General features: G+C 38.3%; 1 protein-coding gene across 2 annotated transcripts in view; it reads left to right on the top strand.

Annotated features, from left to right (window-relative positions):
• Nucleotides 1–21,665, top strand: part of LOC131218898 (protein pleiotropic regulatory locus 1-like) — a 151,676-nt gene that overhangs the window by 41,154 nt on the left and 88,857 nt on the right. Inside the window, exons 8-17 of one of the 2 annotated variants that reach the window (XM_058213775.1) lie at nucleotides 3,583–3,646; nucleotides 4,180–4,265; nucleotides 4,379–4,480; nucleotides 4,690–4,773; nucleotides 14,279–14,339; nucleotides 14,412–14,478; nucleotides 14,624–14,701; nucleotides 17,741–17,805; nucleotides 18,794–18,871; nucleotides 18,963–19,635. In XM_058213775.1, coding sequence (XP_058069758.1) covers nucleotides 3,583–3,646; nucleotides 4,180–4,265; nucleotides 4,379–4,480; nucleotides 4,690–4,773; nucleotides 14,279–14,339; nucleotides 14,412–14,478; nucleotides 14,624–14,701; nucleotides 17,741–17,805; nucleotides 18,794–18,871; nucleotides 18,963–19,135 — 858 coding nt within the window. In that variant the 3' untranslated portion in view covers nucleotides 19,136–19,635. Of the gene's footprint in view, nucleotides 1–3,582; nucleotides 3,647–4,179; nucleotides 4,266–4,378; nucleotides 4,481–4,689; nucleotides 4,774–14,278; nucleotides 14,340–14,411; nucleotides 14,479–14,623; nucleotides 14,702–17,740; nucleotides 17,806–18,793; nucleotides 18,872–18,962; nucleotides 19,636–21,665 lie in introns of those variants that run through there. The other variant, XM_058213776.1, reaches the window with a different exon arrangement.

Here is a 21,665-nt window from a genome sequence, read left to right as displayed (position 1 = left end):
AAGCTCCCTTTTGATGTTTACCATAACCAAGGGATACTTCTCATTGTAGATTCTCTTTTTGAGTGTGGCACTCTATATTGAGTTTGTTTGGTGTGGCCTGGGTGATGCTAGAAGCGTTTAGCAATCTTCTTGAAGCTTGGAAATCTAGATACAAATTGGAAAGGGATGGCATTTGGCTCATCCTGTGATCTGATTGTTTGTGGAGGAACTGTGATTACAGGGCTTTGTAGAACAAGTGTATAAACAAAAACATCTGTCAAGTCACTGAGATGGCCACCAAACAGTTGATCTTCTCATTTAATCCTAAAGACTTTGAAAGGGGTTAATTGTGACGACATGCGATGGTGTTGTGTATGTGTGTAGGGGATGGAAGCCCCGACTTCACTCAATCTTGGTCTAACTGCCAAGTGGGACGTTGAAGCTTAATTTTGATGTTCCATGTCCTCGACAGGTATTGGAGCAATGTATTCAATAATGGCCTCTGTTGTTACTGTTATGAGACGGCCATACGGGCCGTCGTTATGACCATTAAAAAGAAAAAAAAAAAAACCCCGTATCGGCCCTGTAATGGCCGTTGTGGGCCATTTTTTCTGTAACGGTCGTTAGGGTTCCATAACACGTAAAGTTACCTAATGGATCCCACCGTTACTGGCCATTGCACAACCATTTTTGAATACGTTGGATGGGAGGCATAATTAGGGATGATTGGGGAAATTCGAAATGTTTTTACTGGCCCCATTGGGATTGCTGACTGTAGGGTGGGTGGGGTGGAGAGTAGAGGGAAGCTTGACTTCAGTCAATCTTGGTCTACCATCAAGTGGGATGTTGAATCCTAATTTTGATGGGTGTTCTGGGGGCTCATGATGATCGAGGGAAAATTTGAGGTTTTTTGCTGGCCCCATTGGAATTGCTGACTCAACGACGTTGAGTTTTTTTTCCTTCAAAAAAATAAAAAAATAAAAAATGAGGTTGAAATATGTGCACTATGGCAGGGTCTCAAGGAACTTCTTTGGATTCAGGCCCCCTCTCACAATTATTAAAGGAGATCCAGCTAATGTTATGGGTGGATTCTTCAGGCAGCTAGCATAAGAGCTCTGTGAGATGGGTGGAGGAGAGTAGGGAGTCAAAGTAAACCATCTCAGTTGCCTTTTCTAATGTTTGTAAGGATGAAAATTTTGCAGCAGATGATTTTAGCTGATAAAGGATACAGTCTCAGTTACAACTTACAACTAAAAAGCAGATATTTGAGTTGCTAGAAGTAGAACCCAAACTCAGGAGAGGCACTATGAATCATAAAGAATGAGACGTCTCTGTGATTCTGTTGAGGTGGACCTGATATTTGAGAATCACATTCGAGGCATGATTATTACAAATGACAGTGGATATGTATTGACCTACTAATTATGAGCAAAAGACTTCTTTTGGTTCCCCCCCCCCCCCCCACAAACACACACACAAACCAAAAATAAAAAATGGTGGTAGCATATAGAGAAAAATCAGTACCGATGCACCATAGTTGTGATGGATGGTGCTTTAGATAAATCCTAGTGGGAGGAGTGTAAACATCAACAAAGATAACATAGGAAGATGAACCTCCCATTGGTTACAAGAGGTAGGAACTAAAATGCCAGAATACTCAAGAATACTTTTCCCCACAATTTTCTATACTTGTAAATATGAATTCTTTGTGAATTCATACAGTACCCTCAATCAAGTTGAGAGAAACTAATCTGCTAAATGAGCAACCATAGAAGTAACATCCATTTAGAACAACGTTCACAATGCCTAGGTATCACACAAAGTGTTTGCTTTCAAACCCTCCTGTCTGCATCAGAAAAAGCTTCTTCCGTGACTTCAAAATTGTTTGTCTTATCTTGTTGTACAATTACACTGACCATGAGTAGAAGAGGTAGCAGAGAAATGGTGGTTCTCAAAATGCTCGTAAGCATGCGTGCCTGGGAAGTGAGAGTGGGAGCAGGAGAGGGATTATGAAGTGTGAGAGAGCAGGTAGAAGGTTTCTGCAACTATGGATGCACATAGGAGAATTCAAATTGCAATTAATGCATGGTGTCCAGGGATGGGAACATTCTGGGATGCACCTTTCCATCTATTGTTCAATGGCAGGAGAGTTCTTGTTTTTTAATAGTTAGTTGCCATCCTGAGGCCTTAATAGTGAAGCAGAGGGCACCTCCGATTGAGCTACGGGCTTGAAGGGCATGGGTGTTAAGGAGTTTTTTAAATCTCTGCCACGTGGTAGTTTTTTATTCCCTTGATAAATTAGCAGTTGTATGAACAGAATATAGGGTGAACCGCTCCCTTCTCTCTCTCTCTCTCTTTCTCTCTTTTCTGGGGAATTTGAGGAACTATAAAGCCTTTAGGGATGAAACGGCACCTATGTTGAAGCTGAAGGAAATAATGAAGTCTGATATTATCTGTTGTGCTATGCCTAGGAAGGAATATTGAGTCATGACCCATTGAGGGTATAATGGCACATGATTTCGACTGGAATTGGAAGTTGGTTATTGTAGTTGAGAATGGAAAAGCATGTGAAGGATGGAAAACACCTCTCTGATGCTCAACTTTGATGGAACTTAGCTGCAGCCCATAGACAGATGATAAGGCAGTCTAGATAACAGAAGGGTGAAGTGATGGCTTTTGGGCCTTATTGGGACCTAGGACCGAAATGAAGGCAAGATTTGAGCACTCTTAGAAGGGGATATTCTCTGAAAGATAGAAGGGGGGTAATCTCTTTGTTGGAGTTGAATGTCTAATCATCATTTCTGGGTAGTATGTAGAGCAGTTAGGATCCATGGAAATTGTGACTATTATCAATGGAGTCACTTATTTGTCTAGTGCTCTTAATTGCAGGGTACTTCTGCCAAGGTGCTTGTCACGCGTCTTACTCACACTCCTCTTCTACTTTCTAGGCTTTGCACTTACATTTTGACCCTAGCACCAAACTGCTCTTTCCCTTTACACTTCATGCAAATAAGGAAGACTCAAGGCCACTAGATGCCTCAAGGTTACATTCAGTCATACTGTGAGATGCTAACAAGGTATGCAATTCTCTAGCTAATGGAGTATTTACACTAGTTCTGTATTCGACAATCTGTGCCCCTCTTGCAAATTTGTTAATTATAAAAGAAATACAATAATAACTTGTGCAACCTTCTAGTTGTAGCCAAACAAATCATCCATTTCTACATTGTTTTCACTATATTATGCTCATAATGGTTAAATCTGTTATACTGATGGATGAAGTCTTAAGCAATGATGGTTTTTGCCAATAACATCATCAGATACTTGATTGTAAAAAAGGAATAATCAGATATGTAAATGAAGTCATAATTGAGAAAAGAAACAGGGAACGGTGTCTGTAATGGTCCCAACATTTAAGGATTACCAACAATACTTCTAAAGATATCCAACTTCTTGTCCTTCTGGGCACCTCTTGATGTTTTCATTTTCTTTTCCTAATCATTTTTGCTTGCTAGCCTTTTTTTAAGCAGAGAACGATGTCCCCTTTATCTGCCTTTTCTGGAGAGCAGCTTCTGAATGTTTTTTTTTTTTTTGACTATCAAGATATGGGATGTAGCAACTGGACGACTAAAGCTTACATTAACGGGGCACATTGAACAGATACGAGGTTAGTTCCTTTCCATTAATTGAAGAAATGTTTGTCTGGCGAATTATATGATCCTCAAAGGAGTACATGTATATTTCCCTAAGGTCTTGAGTTTGTACAAATAGGGCATAGTTCGGTGATACAGGCTATCAATCTGATGCATCCCACCTTATAAGGTGCCTTTCAAAAAAAAAAATAAAAAAATAAAAATCTCACAGATAGGTCCTAGCCATCTGATCTTTGGCTTTTTTCTGTTGAATCCGTACCGTACGTTGCCTTTTCTAGGCTGTCTATTGCAAGCCGCGATTGAAAGGTTGGTATTATCCATTCAAGGAGATTTAGAGTATGGTTATCAGCTATCTTCAGTGTCCTATCAGATTGATGGTCGGGATCACTGAAACATGCTCCTCTTGGATAATCAGTGGATACTGTATCAAACAGGTTGATGATCACATTGTTTCTCTTTCATGTATTGACACACCATGACATGTTCTTTTGTGATCTATTGTGAATCAGGCATCAGATTGATATGAATGTGTGCTTCCATTTTATAGGTCTTGCTGTGAGCCAACACCATACCTATATGTTCTCTGCTGGTGATGATAAACAAGTTAAATGCTGGGACCTTGAACAAAACAAGGTTGGCTGTTGCCTCCATTTCTAGCTATGTGGACCTCTTAGTTTTAAGGTTTCTATAGAGATATTTGTTTCTAGTGGCTTCTTTTTTCTTATTCTTTTTCATTGATTGTACAGGTCATCCGGTCGTATCATGGGCATCTAAGTGGTGTTTACTGCTTAGCTCTTCATCCTACTATTGACATTTTACTTACTGGGGGGCGTGATTCTGTTTGTCGGGTATGAAATTTACCTTAATCATTATGAATATAAATCATTTTCTGCATGATGACCTGCTTATTGAAATTCAAACGACTCCTCTGAACTACAATTTTTTTTTTTTGTGTGTGTGTGTGTGTGTGTGTGTGTGGGATTCATATGGACTTTGTTTTAAGCTCTGAAAGAGGATTGTTTGTGCTTTAAGGTGATTGTATTAATTGATTTTTCAGGTTTGGGATATTCGAAGCAAGACCCAGGTTTTTGCTCTCTCTGGGCATGATAACACTGTTTGCTCAGTTTTTACTCGTCCCACGGTATGCAAATCTCACCATTTATGGAACTTTGATGATTGGCCTTGGCATGAAGTAGTCGTTATTTCTCTTCTTTTTTCTGACTTTTTAGTAGATTTGACTTGAACTAACCCATATATTCTAATTATCTTTGTCTGTGTTTAGTCTTGTAGCTGGTTAACTACTAACATTTAGTTTCTGTTTTGTCTGTGTACTGGTAATTGGCACTGTGTAGCATGTTATTAAGTGTGATTTTAAGATTTTTCTGATCTTAATGTTTTGCATTATTTGGTGGAAAATTCCATAACATCTTGAAGTTCCTAATTGATGGATCATCTCTACCTAAAGATTGTAGAGGTGATGACCACAAACATTTTATTTCAGCAAAACACTGTTGTCAGGCCCGTAAAAAGCTTTTTAAGTTTTAAAGCCCCATGCATGATAAATGTGACTCGATTTTATTCCTAAAAATATTTTTGTTGGAATGATTTCTTGCTATCCCAAGGAGAAGCCCAAAAGTGATAGAAGAAGGGAAACATAACTTAGAAGCAGAGCCATGGGGGAGGTGTAGATGGTGGTATTTACCAAATGTCAAAGGAAATGCTTGAGGAAATCCATATAAAAGGGCGTGCTTGAGAAGTCTGAAGGCAAAATCGCACACAATGTGGTCGTGGAGTATAAATTACAAGAGGATATTAGCAAGAAAAGTGTCATGTTATAAGGATAGACAGAGGACTATAAATGATGAAAACAGAAATAAAAGTGCTAAAAAGGAAGCAAAGAAAGCTAGAAGTAATGTGAATGTAAGATGTGTGATGACTTGTACAATATATCATGCACTATAGAGGGAGAGAAAGATGTCTACAAACTGGCAAAATTGAGGCAGTGGAAAAGTAGAGATATATAAACCATATTACATGTTATTAGCGAGGAGTAGAGGGTTCTAGTAAAAGGCAACGATTCGGGAGAGAAGTGTTATAAGTTGTTAAAATGAAGATTCATGCATAACGATATAAGAAAACAATGAGGAGTAAGCAAAGCTTGTGTGACAGTTGATATACCAATGGTGGTGTGGAAGACTCTGGGCGAAACCAGAGTATCTTTGCAATAGAAATTTATAGATGCCCAATGAGTAGACATGAGGCACCATGATACCTATTTGCAAGTGCAAAGTTGCACGAATTGTCGATGTATCGAAGTTATGAGTTATACTGATGCTTTGGGAAAGTGTGGTGGAACTAGGATGAAAGCAAGAACGATGATACTATGAAATTAGTTTGGCTTCATGCCAAAGCTCAACAATTTTTAGCTATTTTCTTCTTTTGAAAGTTGATGAAAAAGTATAGAAGAAGAGGAACTGACATTTTTTTATTAGTTTTTTTATATATAACTAAAGAAAGTATACAATGGGGTACCTACAAAGGTTATGTGGTGTGCGATGATGAGGAAATAGGTCCAGAGAGGAAATATTGACATCATTAAAGACATGTACAAGGGTGTTGTTACAAGAGTTAAAATGGCTTGTGGTGGCAAATGATTTCTTAGAGGTATTGGTGGCAATGGGTCGAATCGACCCATGGGTCAAGTGGTCCGACCTGCTCCCAACATGGGTTAGGGCCAAGTAGGGTTGGATTGTGGGTCAGGGGGCTAAGGCAAAAAAATAGCGCATTTATATAAATGTGTTGGGCTCGGGTGTAGCCCAACCTGATCCGAGTCCTCCATATAGTGCATTAACAGGCATTACAGTCAAACATCACAAATACGGAATTAAAACATTCACCACAATGCACACGATGTATAGTGGTTTGGCTATGTGCCTACTCCACTCTCGGCTGACCCACTCTCTCCTAGAGTATGCCGGATTTCACTATTTAGATGTTTTTAAATGAGGTTCACCATAAACCTTCACAACCTACAGAAGGTTAATGTTTTCCATCCGTCGATGGCCTACACAAGGTCTTATGAAGTCCTACACAAGAACTTGAGAAGTCCTACACAAGGACAACACGACGTACTCTCCCGTTGGAGGCTATGCTTGGGACTTGTCGAGTTTGGGAACCCAATCCTGCACAAGGAATGGTTTTTAGACACAAATGAACTCTTAGTACTTACCTATAAGTGAGTGTGCCCTATTAAGCACTTGATGATGATCTTCTCAACGATGAAGGATCTTCAGCTCCCTTGTACCGCAACCGAGTGACGATGCTCTGTTGTAGATGCCGAGGTTGATGGGTCAAGGGTTTTGGTGAATCCTAACTAGGTATTGATTGGTCTTTAAGAACTAGTAAGAATCTCCATGGCTGAGCATTCAATGCTTGCTAGCATATAGATTTACCAATAAAAGTGGTTGATAGAGCATCAATAAATGCTGGAGTTCATTGTTCAATCCAAGCTTTGAATATTCCAATGATTGCCTTGAAGACAAGGATTGAATGATGAACTCTATGAGGAAAGAGAGCTTGAGAAGATGGGTATTAACTCTCTCAAAGCTCTCTCAATAACTCTCCAAATTGCCAAGAAACACATCACACAAATATATAGAATAAATTTCCATTGGTAAAAAAACGGGTAGGAAACTGTCAGTTTCAATGCCATCGAAGTGACCTTCGATGTCATCGAACTTCCTTCGATGCCATCTCTAAATTTAACAAAATATTCAAGTTGGTTGTTGGGCACTTTTTGATCTTCCGTTGATGCCATTGGGTGACCTTTGATGTCATCGAAGGATGGCTCGATGCCATCGCAAAAATCTGAATTTTGACAATGAGGTTGCTGGACAAATTGAGTTCAAATTTCGATGCCATCGAACTAACTTTCAATGTCATCGAAGGCTGGTTCGATGCCATCGTAAACATCCGAATTTATGACTTGAGGTTGCGGGACAATTTGGGGTCCAATTTTGATGCTATTGAGTGGCCTTCGATGTCATCGAAGGGGTCCTTTGATGCCATCAGTAAAATTAAGAATTTATGTGATTTTCTTGTTGGACAGTTTGAGCACCTCTTCGACGTCATCGAAGTTAAGTTTGATGCCATCAAAGCTTAAATTCGATGCCATATGTAAAATCCAGATTTTCCTTGTTTGCTTACTGGACAAATGGTGCTCTTTTTCGATGCCATCGAAGCTGTGTTCGATGCTATTAAAGAGGTCTTCGATGTCATCGAACTGGCTTTGATGCCATCGATAAAATCCAGTTAATTCTTGATTTTTTGCTGGACAATTGGACCTCAATGCTCGATCCCATCGAGCTGCCTTTGATGGCACTTCGATGCCATTGAACATGTCTGTTTTCAGAGTTTAACTTTTAACTCAGACGTTAAATCTCATAGCATTTTGGCATACTTAAAGATAGTTTTTCCTAGATGATTTTGGTATAGTATAGGCAATGATTGAGGGGTTTTGGTTTAGGGTTTGGCGAGGTCCTGAGGCTTTCTTACCTTGTCTTGAATAAGAAGACTTCAACTCTTTAAATCTTCAGTCTTTGTTCTTCTTGGGGCTCACTTGAGTATAAGACTCTTAATTCACGCTAATTGTCAAATTGGTGCACTTTCAAATTGATCAGTACTAATGAAGGACTATTGAAGGAGCAATAACCACACCACTTTAGACACAGGGAAGTGCCAACAAACAACAAGTTGGAGCACTTAGGGTTGGGTTGGGTGGGTTAGTTGAGCTTGACCGTATTACAATTAAATGGGTTGGGATGGTTCGAGCTTGAGCTAAATAAATTTGAAGTGGGGGGCGTGTAAGGGTTGAAGCCCTCACTCATTCTTTTCTTCTTTCCTCTCATCTTTCTTCTTCTTCTTTCCTCTCCACCGTTCTCTTCTTCTTTATATATATATATATCTTTCCTCTTTTTGGAGACGCCCTAACATGCTTAGAGCTGACCTAACCTTATCCCTTTCCCTTGTTGTACCACCATTTGGTGGGTGGTGCAATCATGTTTAACAAAGGCGTTTAAGATCCACTTTTATGCACCTATGTGATAGGCCAAAGAGGGCCATTTCTCATCTACAATTGAATCTACGGTCAAATCTGAAGGTTAAGGTCAGAGTTGAAGACAAGAGTTATGTGCGAAGATTGTTGATGGTACATATCGAAGAAAAAGTGTATGGATGAAAGCCAGAAAGTAGGTAATGATCTAGTTTATTGTGTTTTTGGATATATACATCCTACTATGTGACGTCCAATTTAGTTGAAAGTTTCCTCTAATGTGTATTCAAAGTTCTTTTGTTAAGAAGGATACCAAGACCGAATCAAAGAATAATAGTCTCCATGTGAGTTGATGTCCCTCCAAATCACATTGATTAAATTGAATAGAATAAACTATCTACAACGGGCTACATTTGTGTAGTTTTTTATGACAGGGAAGGGAAATGTGAAATATCTAACTTCCCCTAAACCTGATGAAACCGTGATAGATTATGATGACTGGGTAGTAGAAGATGCCCAAATTAGGGCATTGTTGTGGAACGGTATGGAGCCCATGGTTCTAAATGTCAGTATTCACGGGTGTATTGGCCTAGTAAAAAAATGATACGATACAACGTCGCGTACCGGTATCGGGGCCGTATTGGGCCATATCGGCCCCTATCGATCAGATTTTATTTTATTATTATTATTATTATTATTATTTTTAAAGCAAAAAAAAAAAAGCGAAAAAATATTCAAGAATCTATCATTTTTGTGTGTGTTTTGACCATGTATTCAATGGTGTATTGGATCATTCTTTGGTGAGAATGCTGTCCCAATGGGTTGACCTACTATTAGGTGTGGTGTTGATGTTTTTTTTTTTTTTTGGGTATAAATTGTTGATTTATGTTAGAAATTGATATTATATATTTCAAATATGATTGTCTATCAACTAATATTATTTTTTTAAAAAAATTAGAAAATGCCCAAAAACATCAACTTGAAAATAGAAAAAATGTAGAAATAAAAATAAAATAAAATCAATGCATGTGTGAAATGATTAGATACAGTCTTCTAAGTTCCAATACTTAAGCATCATAACAAGAATAAGAAAAAAAACAATTATTTTTTTAATGAAATTTTTAGAAAATACCTGTATAAATGAAAAAGAAATTAAGAAAAGAAAACCCCCCAAATCTTCATCAAATTAGTAGATTCATAGTCTTCTAATACTCAAGCATTATAACAAGAATTAGAAAAGAAAACTAAATTAAAATTTTTTCTTTTTGAAATTTTCAAAAAACACTATGCAAATAAAAAATTGCAAAAAAAAAAGAAGAAGCAAAATCCCTAAATCTTCAACAAATCATTGGATTCATAGTCTTCTAATACTCAAGAATCATGGAAATAGCTAATTTAATTTCTTTTTGAAATATTTAGAAAATACTTGTGTAAATAAAAAAATAAAAATGAAAGACCCCCAAATCTTCAGCAAATTAGTAGATCCTATCTTCTGATACTCTTCAAGGATCATAACAAAAATCATAAGAAAACTAATTTTAAAACTTTTTTCAAAAAATTTCAAAAAATACCTGTGTAAAAAAGAAGGAAAACACCCTAAATCTGGATCAAATTAGCCAAGATTTGATCGAAATAGTTTGTACTATTATTCAATATGATTCCAGATCGAAACACAAAAAAAGAATTGGCGAGGACATTCGAGCACCATACAAGAGGAGGGTTGAGCCATTCTCCTTATGTTTAGGGGCCCACTTGGCCCAATTCACATTCCTAGCTATGTTGAAGACCCCACGTGCTTGTTCATGCATCTTTGAAGACCCTATATTGGGAAGATGCATGTGGATTGTATATAGGAGCTTGATAGACACATCGGACCGTTGGATTGGGTAGACATGATGATCGGACAGTTGGATCATTATCATCGGACATCTTGATCGTGGACCCCCATGGGCCACGAAATAGTTTAGTTGTTTAGTTTGTATACATGCTTAATTATTTTTGGTATACCTTATATTTGTGTTGAGATTAGGGAGTTAGGAACAACTTTTAATTTATTAAACGTCTTTATGTTGAGAATCTTATCTGAGAGCGTCTTTTTGTAAAAGGTTTTTTCCGAGACTATAAAAGAGAGATGGATATGTGAAGCCCTAATGCCATTATTTTGAAAAAAAAGAAGCCGTGTTTTCTTTTCTTCATGTGATTTGAAGAATACTCCATGTGATTTGGAGCTTGGGTGTGGTGTGATTCCATTCCCCATTCAACGGAGGTGCGAGGTCTCTATCTATCGTCTTCCTTCTCTCTTCATTTCTATCCAAAAGAGGTGTTTTTTCAAAAACTTCATTTCTTTTCTTCCCTTCCTATCCAAGACCATCCAAATCATATTTTCTTCAACTTCTCATCATCCAACTCCAACTCTAACCGAAATCAACCATTGAGGACCCAAAAAGCCTAGCCAACGACCCACACGTATGAGCCCCTAGGCTAACCGCATGGACAGCCACTCAATCTTTTGATTTCCCTTTGCTTCCCCCAAAAAAACCCCTTGATTTCCCATCCATAACCCTACCCTAAACCCTATATCCCCAATTTTCTATTTTTTCAAATTTTAAAAAACCCTAATTCTAAAATTCCCAATTGCCATGAACCTTAATTTTTCAAATTTCAGATTTTCCCCTTCCTAACCCTAATAATAAAACCTACAAATGTGTCCCTCGATTGTGGAATGTGCCTATGCTAAATTGGAAGTTCTATCCTTCCATCGGGCCTAGTTTTAATTGGTTTATGTGATTCCTTAGCATGCGGGCATATGATTTAGGTTAAATTAGATTTTATCGCCTATTGTTTACTCTTAATTACTTGGTGGATTAACATCTTTTGTTAATTGAATTACTTTATGGACTCTTTCATAATCTCCACATTGCATGCTAGCATTAAATCATGTGTCCTGCATAAGGAATTCTTTTACTTTTTTTATCCTATATTTTGTAAAACTGGGCTCAGGGGCTTCGATTCTTTGATTTGATGCAAAAAAACAAGTTTTGATATTCGAATTTGACCTAGATCTAGTCGGAAATGCCTCTGAAAAAATCCGTCTTTGCAAAGAAATCAAAAGGAGAAAACAAAAAAGGCGAGAGAGAGAGAGAGAGAGAGAGAGAGAGAGAGAGAGAGAGAGAGCAACTGGAGCCGTGGGCCGATACGGACCTGTATTGCGTATTGTAATCGACGGATACGGATACGATACGATCATAATGATCAATACGATATTGATATTCCAATCTATGATGGAGCCACATATTAGTGAGAATGTTATCTTCTTCAAGACTGCCAAAGTAGTCTGAGATAACTTGAAGGTGATTTATTCGGGGTGAGAAGAACCTAAGTCTTATATATGAGCTTCTATAGAATATATTTTCATTCCACCAGGGAGATAGTGTGGGAGAGTATTATTCTGTCACGCGGGGCATGTGGGATGAATTGAATGTGTATCAACTAATGTCAACAAACATTGAGACTATGCAAAAGCAAAGGAAGGAGTTATGTGTGGCCAAATTTCTCTCTAACCTGCGACCTGGGTTTGAACCCATGAGAGCTTAGATTCTTAGAGGAAGTGAGATCCCATAAGTCATAGAGACATTTTCCAGAGTTTATCGTACAACTAATATGATCACATGGGGGTTCCTCATCATCTAATCGGTTTGAATCATGGTATGCATCTAGCGGGGGGGAGGTCGTGTTAGAGGCGAGATACTTAGGTTGGTCGTGGCACAAATTTTGGCAATGATTGTGGTCATGGCCTCAACAGTCATATGGTTGATACATGTTGGGACCTAGTTGGAAAGCTAGCTTGGGCTAATCAGGTCTGCTCATTGCATGTTCCAAAAAATTTCCCCTTTCCACCACTTGATCTTCTCTTTAAGGAGCTGGAACTTCTTCCCCACCCCACCTATCCTTCAACTCTAAATGAAGCCCACCAATTCACAGGCAACTAATTAAATTCTGGCACCCCTAGTTTTCAAACCTGGCTGGAACCAGACCATGATGCAAATCACCCACCTCAAGCATCGCTGGGGAGTGGCCAGAAACTGGTTGGGGAAGAAAACCTCTTCTTTGTATTGATATATGTTTTACATAAAGCAAAAGATAACTAATCTAATCCTAGCCTTAATTCTAATCTTAACCATCAATTTTAATAAAATATTAATAATGGCTCAAGTACACCTGAATCCCATCACAACCCTGTAAATTGGCTAGAATTCCCTCAATTCATGTTAGAATCACATTATCTTGAAATCATTGTGCTTTCAAATTGGGTACTGATTTCGCGTCAGTTCAACGTTGTGTGGTCACCTCATGCCTATATACCTTAAGGAAAATATTTTATAAGACAGTTTTTTGACTGGCTATGCTATATGGGGCAAAGTTTCTGACCGTTAGAATGAGAGACTTGAGTGTTGCAGAGACGAGGATGTTGAGTAGTGGGAAAACTAGGTAAGTAGAACTAGGAATTAGCTCGTTTGAAGCAGCCGAGGAGTCGTAACAATAAGAGATAAAATGATGGAGAGCAGTGAAGCACAGAGACATCTCCGTTAAGGATGGGAACACTGATTTGCGTTGAAGGGCTTGAAAAGTGGGTGAGAGGAAGACTCGGAAGGACTTGGACTGAGCTGGTGATATGGGATATTAAGGCTTGTTTGCTTATTGAGGATGGGGCTGTAGCATGAGCGACTGGTAAAACATGATTCATGGATCCGATCTAGATAGATGGGACAAGGCTACAATGCAAGGTTATAAAAAATGATATCAGTCACCGTATCGGCTGGGCCAAAAAAGGATACGATACGGGGTGTATTGGACCTGTATTGGACAGCTGAAAATTTTCTTTGCCCAAAAAAAATTGAAAAATTATCAGGAAAAGAGGAAAAATGTAAAATACCAAAGTATCAATTTATTTATTTATTTATTTTTTTTTAATGTTTATAACATGCATCCAATGGGGTACTGACCATACATTGACACAAATGCTGTCTGTTGGCTTGACCTGCTGAAAGTCAAACAAATAGGTGCTAATCAAACACAAATCAGACATGGTTTGATAGATTAGGGTTACATTACAATGAAACACAACAAAAAGGAGATAAAAAAAGAAAAAGAAAAGAAAAGATAGTTTTCCTCTTCTTCTAAATTTTCCCGAAATTGTTCATCCCACTTCAATTCATCAAACATCACTAAAATCTTGTGTTTCCCCAACATAACCCATATCTAGTATAAAATGAGTTTTTAAGCTTTCTCTATGGTTGAAATGAAGGACCAAGTGAAAAAACTAGAGTAAAGCTGTCTATTATTATTATTATTATTTTTCTTCCTTCCTTGATATGTGCCCTTTATGGTTGAATTGGTGCTGATACGGGGTGTATGAGTCCCCTACTTTTGAAACAGACTGGTTCACCCTCATATTATGCAACGAGTGTTAGTATTGCAAGAAGCTCCTTTGATTTCTTTCTTGAATAGTAAAGCTCCTTAGAACTTTAATTAGTGTTTACTGTAGAAGTAAATGTTATCTTTGATATTCAACATGATAAATGTTTTTACTTTACAGGATCCTCAGGTGGTGACTGGCTCTCATGACACAACCATTAAGTTTTGGGATCTTAGAGGTGGTAAGTATGGGTTCTAGAGGTTGATTTGTTTCCACAAATTCTTCTCTAAGGCAGTTTGATGCCTACCTGCAGGGAAATCAATGCTAACCCTCACCCATCATAAGAAATCTGTTCGAGCAATGGCACAGCATCCTACAGAGTATGAGTCTGAACTCTTCTGTTTGCAATATTTTAGAGTGCCTTTTCTTTGAAGTTATGTTGATTTATGCTGGCTGAATTACTTATTTCTGTGTTTTGATTTTGAGGCTTCTTCCTGAAATCAACTTCATCTGTCTTTTTATCAGGAACAGTTTTGCATCTGCATCAGCAGACAACATAAAGAAATTCAACCTTCCTCGAGGAGAGTTTCTGCATAATATGCTGTAAGTGTTCACCAACCTGGATGAGTTTTGTCCTTTTGGGAAATCCTTGTGCATGTCTTTGCTTTTGGACCCTGAGAGCTCTTAAATGATATTCATTGTTTTCAATAATTTAGTGATTGATCATTCCCTCATTGGTTTCTTGATTTTTTGAAAGAAGCATAAAGCGAATATTGAAAAGAAAATGTAGAAAACTACCAAAAGCTACTTTGTTTTACCCCTTGATATGTTTTATTCAATGTTTTAAATATCGACGATATTGGCTGATATATCCCACGATATATCTTGTATCCCGCCTGTGCGATACGAAACACACTAGTAGTGCCGATACATCCCACATGTTTGATCCGATGAACATTTTCATTTTCGATCCTTTTTTTTGTTGAAATTATGTTAGATCAGTGTCAAATGGTTACAAATCCATTAGTTCTTCATGTTTCAAATTAAAAATCATGGAGTTGGAGCTTTGATTTCGATATCAGAAGGTTCTTCATGTTCTCCATGTGTTTTTCAAAATTTTCCTTCAACCAACTGTCAATTGAGACTAATTTTGAAGTATTTAGGAGTATTCGATGAAATGATTATCATATACACTCAAATTTCAAAATTTGGGTGTAGGTGGTCCGATTTGGAGAAAATTGGGGAAAATTCGAATATTTCCCAATTTCTCCAAAATTACTTGTGATGTTGCACTCTAAACATGAAATCAAGCACGTATGAGGGCCGATCTAATGATTTGTTAAGTCATTGTCAATTTTCAAAAAATAAAAATCATTTTTTAATTAAAAATTAATAAAAACTTATTAAAATATTAGGTTTCTTTCTTCGAAATTTTCCTTCAACTAGTTGTCAATTGAGACTAATTTCAAAGTATTTAGGAGTGTTTGATGAAATGATCATCACATACACTCTAAATGTTATGCATTCAATTTGAATATAGTTGCATTTACTTTAGTCAGACAACGCATAACTTAGGACCCTATACAAAGGAAACCTATCATGCGCACTTTTTTTTTTTGTTTGAGATGTTATGATTTAAAAGTGTGTATTAAGTTCATTTTTAACAATCCCTGAAGTTTCATCGAAAAATTCAACATTTTCCCAATGTTTCCCCACGTTTCCCAAAAAGAGTGATAAATTACCCTATACAAGCAATATATCCCGTGCGATAATTGATACGTATCTGTATCCCGAGGATGTGATACGTGACACAATACCGATATTTTGAACATTGGTCTTATTCTCAGCCCTGGAAAACAGCCCTAAAACGGTCCTAACTAATTCCAACTTGTCTATTTAAGTAGGCAGAAAAGAAGCTTTTGTTTCCCTAATTGGAAGTTCCGAAACTCAAACCCAGACATGTTGCAAATGCCTGTTGAGTAACCTGAAAGCATCAAAATATACATTTATGTTTCCCGATCTGTTTCTTGGACAAAATCAAGGTCTGAACAACATCAGCATGACATCATGATGATAGCTGCGGTAACTCCCCAAAAACCTGTGGATCTCTCCCGCATTTGAAGCTTCCTTAGTTTACTCATTGCTCCTTGCCGGATCCATAATTGTCTCGGTTGGTAATACCTTTGGACTATAGTTCAAATATAAAAGGTTAGAGATGATGTAAAAGTGGTGACGAAGTAGGTTAAGAATGACAGAATGCTCATCCCTTCATCTTGAGGTTTAATACTTGCTAAGCATGCAGACGGTACCCTTGTGCACACTTTTAGGAAGTCATTTCCTAAAATGTCATACTCGTGTGTCAAATGATACCCAGTGGCCTTTAGCTAACTTAGTATTTATGTGCTGTTTGTGTAGTCCAATTTATTATGGGTCATTCACATGCTTTTTCTGTATCTTATGCATTTATGAACTAAAATTTATTAGATACTTTTATTTATTTATTTTTAATATCACTATATATTGTAAGGCTGCCTGGGGATTTGGGTTCCCTCATTCCCATGTCTACGTCTAACACCGACAGATGCCCATGTCCAACACATGATGTCTCTATCCGAGTTGCATGGACAAATATTGAAGATTTGGAATAACATGTCCAGATAAAAGCACTGGTGTGCGCTGACAGGAATCTCCTAGGATTGTTCCTTTATTTCGATGGTTAGAAGTACCAGAAATTGAATTAGAGTGGCTTATGATTTAGAGGTTAGGATGAAATAGGGAACATGAGTTTGATGAATGCTACATTACTTGTGTTCTCATACATTCAAGCTGTTCTAGATCTAAAGTTCATATTTGATATTCTTAAGTGAATTTCTTTTAAGAAATTATAGGATCCTCAACCAAGGATGTCTAGAGTGCACTTGGTTTCAGTTTATACAAGTGGTGTTCTCATTTAGTAATCTAGACCATTGGTCTGATGCCACCTGCTGTGGGCTGTTGCCTAAAAATCTTCTCAAGTTGGAGACCCTAGCCACCGAGCTTTGTCAGTTTTTCAGTTTAATGTTGACCCTTAGAGCTGTACACGAGTTCAACCACGTCGAGCTTGGCTCGGCCAGCAGTCTAACCCAGCTCGAACTTGGCTTGGCTTGGTCCTCGAGCCTAACTTGGACAGCTCGGCTCGGCTCGGTCAGCAGTTCAGGCCAGGTAGAGCTGAGTTCGAGCCGAGCTTGAGCTCGATCTTTCGAGCTGAGTTCGAGTTCGAGCCTACGAGCTGAGTTTGAGTTTAGGTTTTAGGGTTTTAATATGTATAATATATAATATATATAATATATAATTTATTTAAATATATAAATATTTATATTAAGTGAACCTGATCTGAGTCGAATCTATTAGAACTGAGTCAAGTTTGAGTTAAGCAAACTGTTTCATTTTTTTCTATGTTCAAAGTTGTGGATGTGCCATAAGAAGTAAATGAAATCAACACCCTAAATGAGATGGTCTGACAAGATTGGTTTTATGCGTAGGACTCTTTGCTCCTTCCTTTAATGTGCTCTTGCCTATATAATATTCATCAAAAGTTTATGTTAATTATCAAAAAACTGTTGTGCATTTGCCTAGGACTCTAATATCATTTTCTTTCTGCAGCTCCCAGCAGAAAACTATCATAAATTCCATGGCAGTCAATGAAGACGGTGTGATGGCAACAGGAGGTAAGCTGAGTCTCGTTTACGCCGTTGTTTTGGAATCAACAGAAGTCGTTTGACCAACTGGGTTGTGATATCACGTCTCTCTGAATCTTAAGTCTAATAACTGGATTATGCAATCAAAGTAAAATGCAAATATAATTTTTTAAACCCTGACCGAACCTTAACCTGTTTCCATCGGCGGTTTGGTCCAACTGCTGGTCAGACCCATTCCAGCTGGAAATACTTGTGCTAGAATTATGAGAATCCAATGAATCAGCACAGTAGTGGCCTTGGGATCGAGCCTTGACTGCTGAACTTTCATTTCATTAAGTAACAGGTAACCTCCTAGTTAATCTGGGTTTAGAGTAAGGACAGGCATTAAGGCAGCCAGTTCGAGTCCAAACCAGTCCAACCAAGGTGGGACATGGCTATGAGAACGACGAAAGGACCTTTAAAATCATGCTACACGTTAAAATCTCTCTCACAGGAAGCCTATTTTAATGATTCTAAATTTTGTAGCCTTTAAAAAAAAAAAAAACAAAAAACAAAAAGCCTATATAAATGAAGCAAGTAGTGGTTATAAAGATGGTAGTCCATGTCTCGGTGTTGCCCAAGGAGTATATGGTGCACAATGATATTTCAAACACTGATTCTTCCAGGGTCGCTGTCTGACACTGCAGAACTGTCTACTGACACTAAACCTTGTCATTGTATGTTGAGAAATGCAATACACGAGAATTGGGCCATTCATCAGATGGTCCCATGGCCTAAAAATCAGGTCACTCTGCTCATCAGGTGAGCCACACTGTCTATTTTCTTTGTGGACATGCAAACCACCTGTTAAATGGACTGGCTTGATTTTCTCCGCCAAAGGGAGAATGCCTGATAAATGACCCAAATCTCTTGCACGTGTTCCACTGGCATGTGTGCCCAAGAGTTGAAGCCTACTGATGTTTCTTATTCGCAAGCAGATAACTTTTTTGCTATGATTAATGAAGTTGCTTTTTTGAAGGTGACAATGGGAGCATGTGGTTTTGGGATTGGAAGAGCGGCCATAACTTCCAGCAGTCCCAGACGATCGTACAGCCTGGTATACATCATACTTCACATAGATGCTAGTTTCTGATATTGCTACTATTGCTGCAGCGGTAACCAATAAATCTCTGCATGTTTTATCGCAGGGTCTTTGGACAGTGAAGCTGGAATCTATGCTCTATCGTATGATGTTACAGGTTCAAGGCTGGTGACATGTGAGGCTGACAAGACAATCAAGATGTGGAAACAAGATGAAATGGCCACTCCGGAAACCCATCCTCTCAACTTCAAGCCACCGAAGGATCTCCGCCGTTTCTGATGATCTGTCAAAGAGCAATTCCAAGTCTGCAATATTCGTATTGTTTTACACCGAATGGTATTGTAGTCAGAGCGATCTATGGTAATTCTCCCCATGTGTTTCATTGTGTCGTGTGCTTGATCCATGACGTTAATCAGTTGAGTCCTAGTGTATGCACCATGGCCTGGAAATCAGGCCTGCCGACTGACAAGATGAATGATGCAGATCTTAAAAGCATGCCACGAGTGAGGAGTGTGCCATGCTGGATCGCTAATTAGAGTAATGAACCAATTGCTATCAGAGTTTGAGAAAATATGAATGGAGAAAGTGTAAAAAAGCATGCTTCGGGGAATTCTTTTAGCACCAAAGTGTGGATTTTAATTGGATAGCTTTATCTTCTTCTTCTTCTTCTTCTTCTTCTTCTTCTTCTTTTTTTGTGCTGTAAAAGATAGCTTTATATCGTTTATTTGTCTCCATGTAAGTGTTTTATTTATATAGGTCAAAATAAACAATTCATCTGATGGTGCCATCATGGAACATAGTTCAAAAACCCAAAAGCTCATGTTCAGCCAGGTTGGATTGGCTTGAAGACTAGACCTGATTCGACTCGATATTTTATAATTACAGTTTAAAATGCTAGGTATACCAATCGATGTCAGAGAGTTAAAACTGTGTAGTTTGTTCTAACAGAAAGAGTCATAAAATTGTTAGTTGCCCTCTGGTTAAGAGCGTGCTTCATGTGGGACTGGTCGTGGGCTTAATTCTCACCCTTCGCTACGACTCGCTGAGCGACTTGGCACGAGTTGTACGGAGTTGAATAGATGAGTCTTCTTGAGTCAGGATCGAGTCACACCCAGAACCGAGTTTCCAAGAGACTCAGCTGGAAATCTTGCCGGCGGAATGCCCATGGTCCACATCTCCATTCATTGATTTCCACCATCTGACAGGGGTACTTTGTTTACATGAACTGATGGGACGTCTGTTAAGATGTTGGATAAACCTTCCACACAGAGTCATTTTGGTGCTGGCAAAGCCAATGTTGTTGGAGGATGTGTCCATGGTTCTTTGATCCTGGGGCATGTCTCTTAAGATGATGTGTTTGGATGTATGTATAGGCTGTTCATGGATTTTGACATTTTGGTGTTGGATGAACCTTCCACAAAAGTCATTTTTCTGTTGGCAAATCCCATGTTGTTGTAGGAGCATTTGTTGAAGAGGTGAGCTCTGGCACGTGCTTGCATGGCACAAGTGTGCAAGATCTAAGTCGGAAAGTGGGTCCTAAAATATGAACATGCTTTCTTCAAGGATTGGGGTCATGTATTGTTGGGTTGCATCTGTTGGAGCAAAGAACAATTTTTAAGTCAGGGATGTGAAGTATTTTTGTGTAAGCATGTTTGTTTTTCAAGTCTCCCACATGGACGCCACAAATATTCAGTGGGAAACGCATTTGGGGCGATTTGCTTTCGCATGCTTACAGCAATCTGTTGTCAATGTGCATCCATCCTGATTTTTGTGTTATGTACGCATCCGTTTTGCCAAATAATTTTTGGACGTGAGCCCAGACAAGAGGTTGTTCGAAAATTCAAGTGGGCAGCACCACCAGAAACTATAGGAATTGAACGCTCAGTGGGAAATTATATTTCTACTGTTTCCTGTGGCGTGGCCCACTTGAGCTTTGGATCTCCCTCAATTTGGGACTCATGTTCTACAATTGGCTTGCAACATGGATGGATAAAGTGGATATAACACAAACATCGCAATGGGCCTACAAAACTCGAGGCTACGGGGATTCCTCTCACCCGAGTTAAGTCCGTGGTTAAAATGAAAAATACTGGACTTTTGTGTTAGTTTCACACCTTAACATTTCTGCCATCCACACAGAGCATAGTTTTTGGCAATCTAGACCGTCTAAATTGTTGGCCCAGTTATTCTTGCATCATAATAAAAAAATTATAGTTAATTTAGTGATATTTACCAACTGATTTTCCCTTGGTATTAGCTCCACTCACTATGGTTAGCCTTACCTGATCAGTGTGATTTTGGAAATTGTCCATATGATGTCCCCAGGAATTTGCATGATCTGGATCATTCATGAGTGCTGCATTTGTTAAGGTTGAATAATCACTATTTCTCCCTCTAATACATTTGTAAGCTGATCATCATGGTCATTGTCAACTAAGCTTTGTCACAACTAATTGAGGTTGGATACATGAATTCCCTTCTACCTTTCTGCCCCGATACTCTATCGAAGTCCTATAACTTTAGTTAGATAATAGGTCATCAAGTCTTTGCTTACTACCTCCGCTCATGTCATTTTGGCCTTCCTTTTATCCTTGTAAGCATTCAACTTGTACCGACTTAGTCTTAACTAGTACATTTCTTGATCTATATGCTCAAACTATCTAAGTTTACTTCCCTTTATCTCATTACCTATCCATGCTACTCGTAAGTTCTTTTGAATTCGTTCATTTCTAATAATTCTTTTCTTACCTTGCAATTCATCCATTTGAATAACCTCATTTCAACTACACTCATCTTATGAACATATTGT

This window comes from Magnolia sinica, chromosome 11 (genome assembly GCF_029962835.1).
Source record: "Magnolia sinica isolate HGM2019 chromosome 11, MsV1, whole genome shotgun sequence".
Taxonomy (NCBI): domain Eukaryota; kingdom Viridiplantae; phylum Streptophyta; class Magnoliopsida; order Magnoliales; family Magnoliaceae; genus Magnolia; species Magnolia sinica.
Note: the sequence above shows the minus strand (reverse complement) of the source record. Positions and strands in the feature narration are given on the sequence as shown.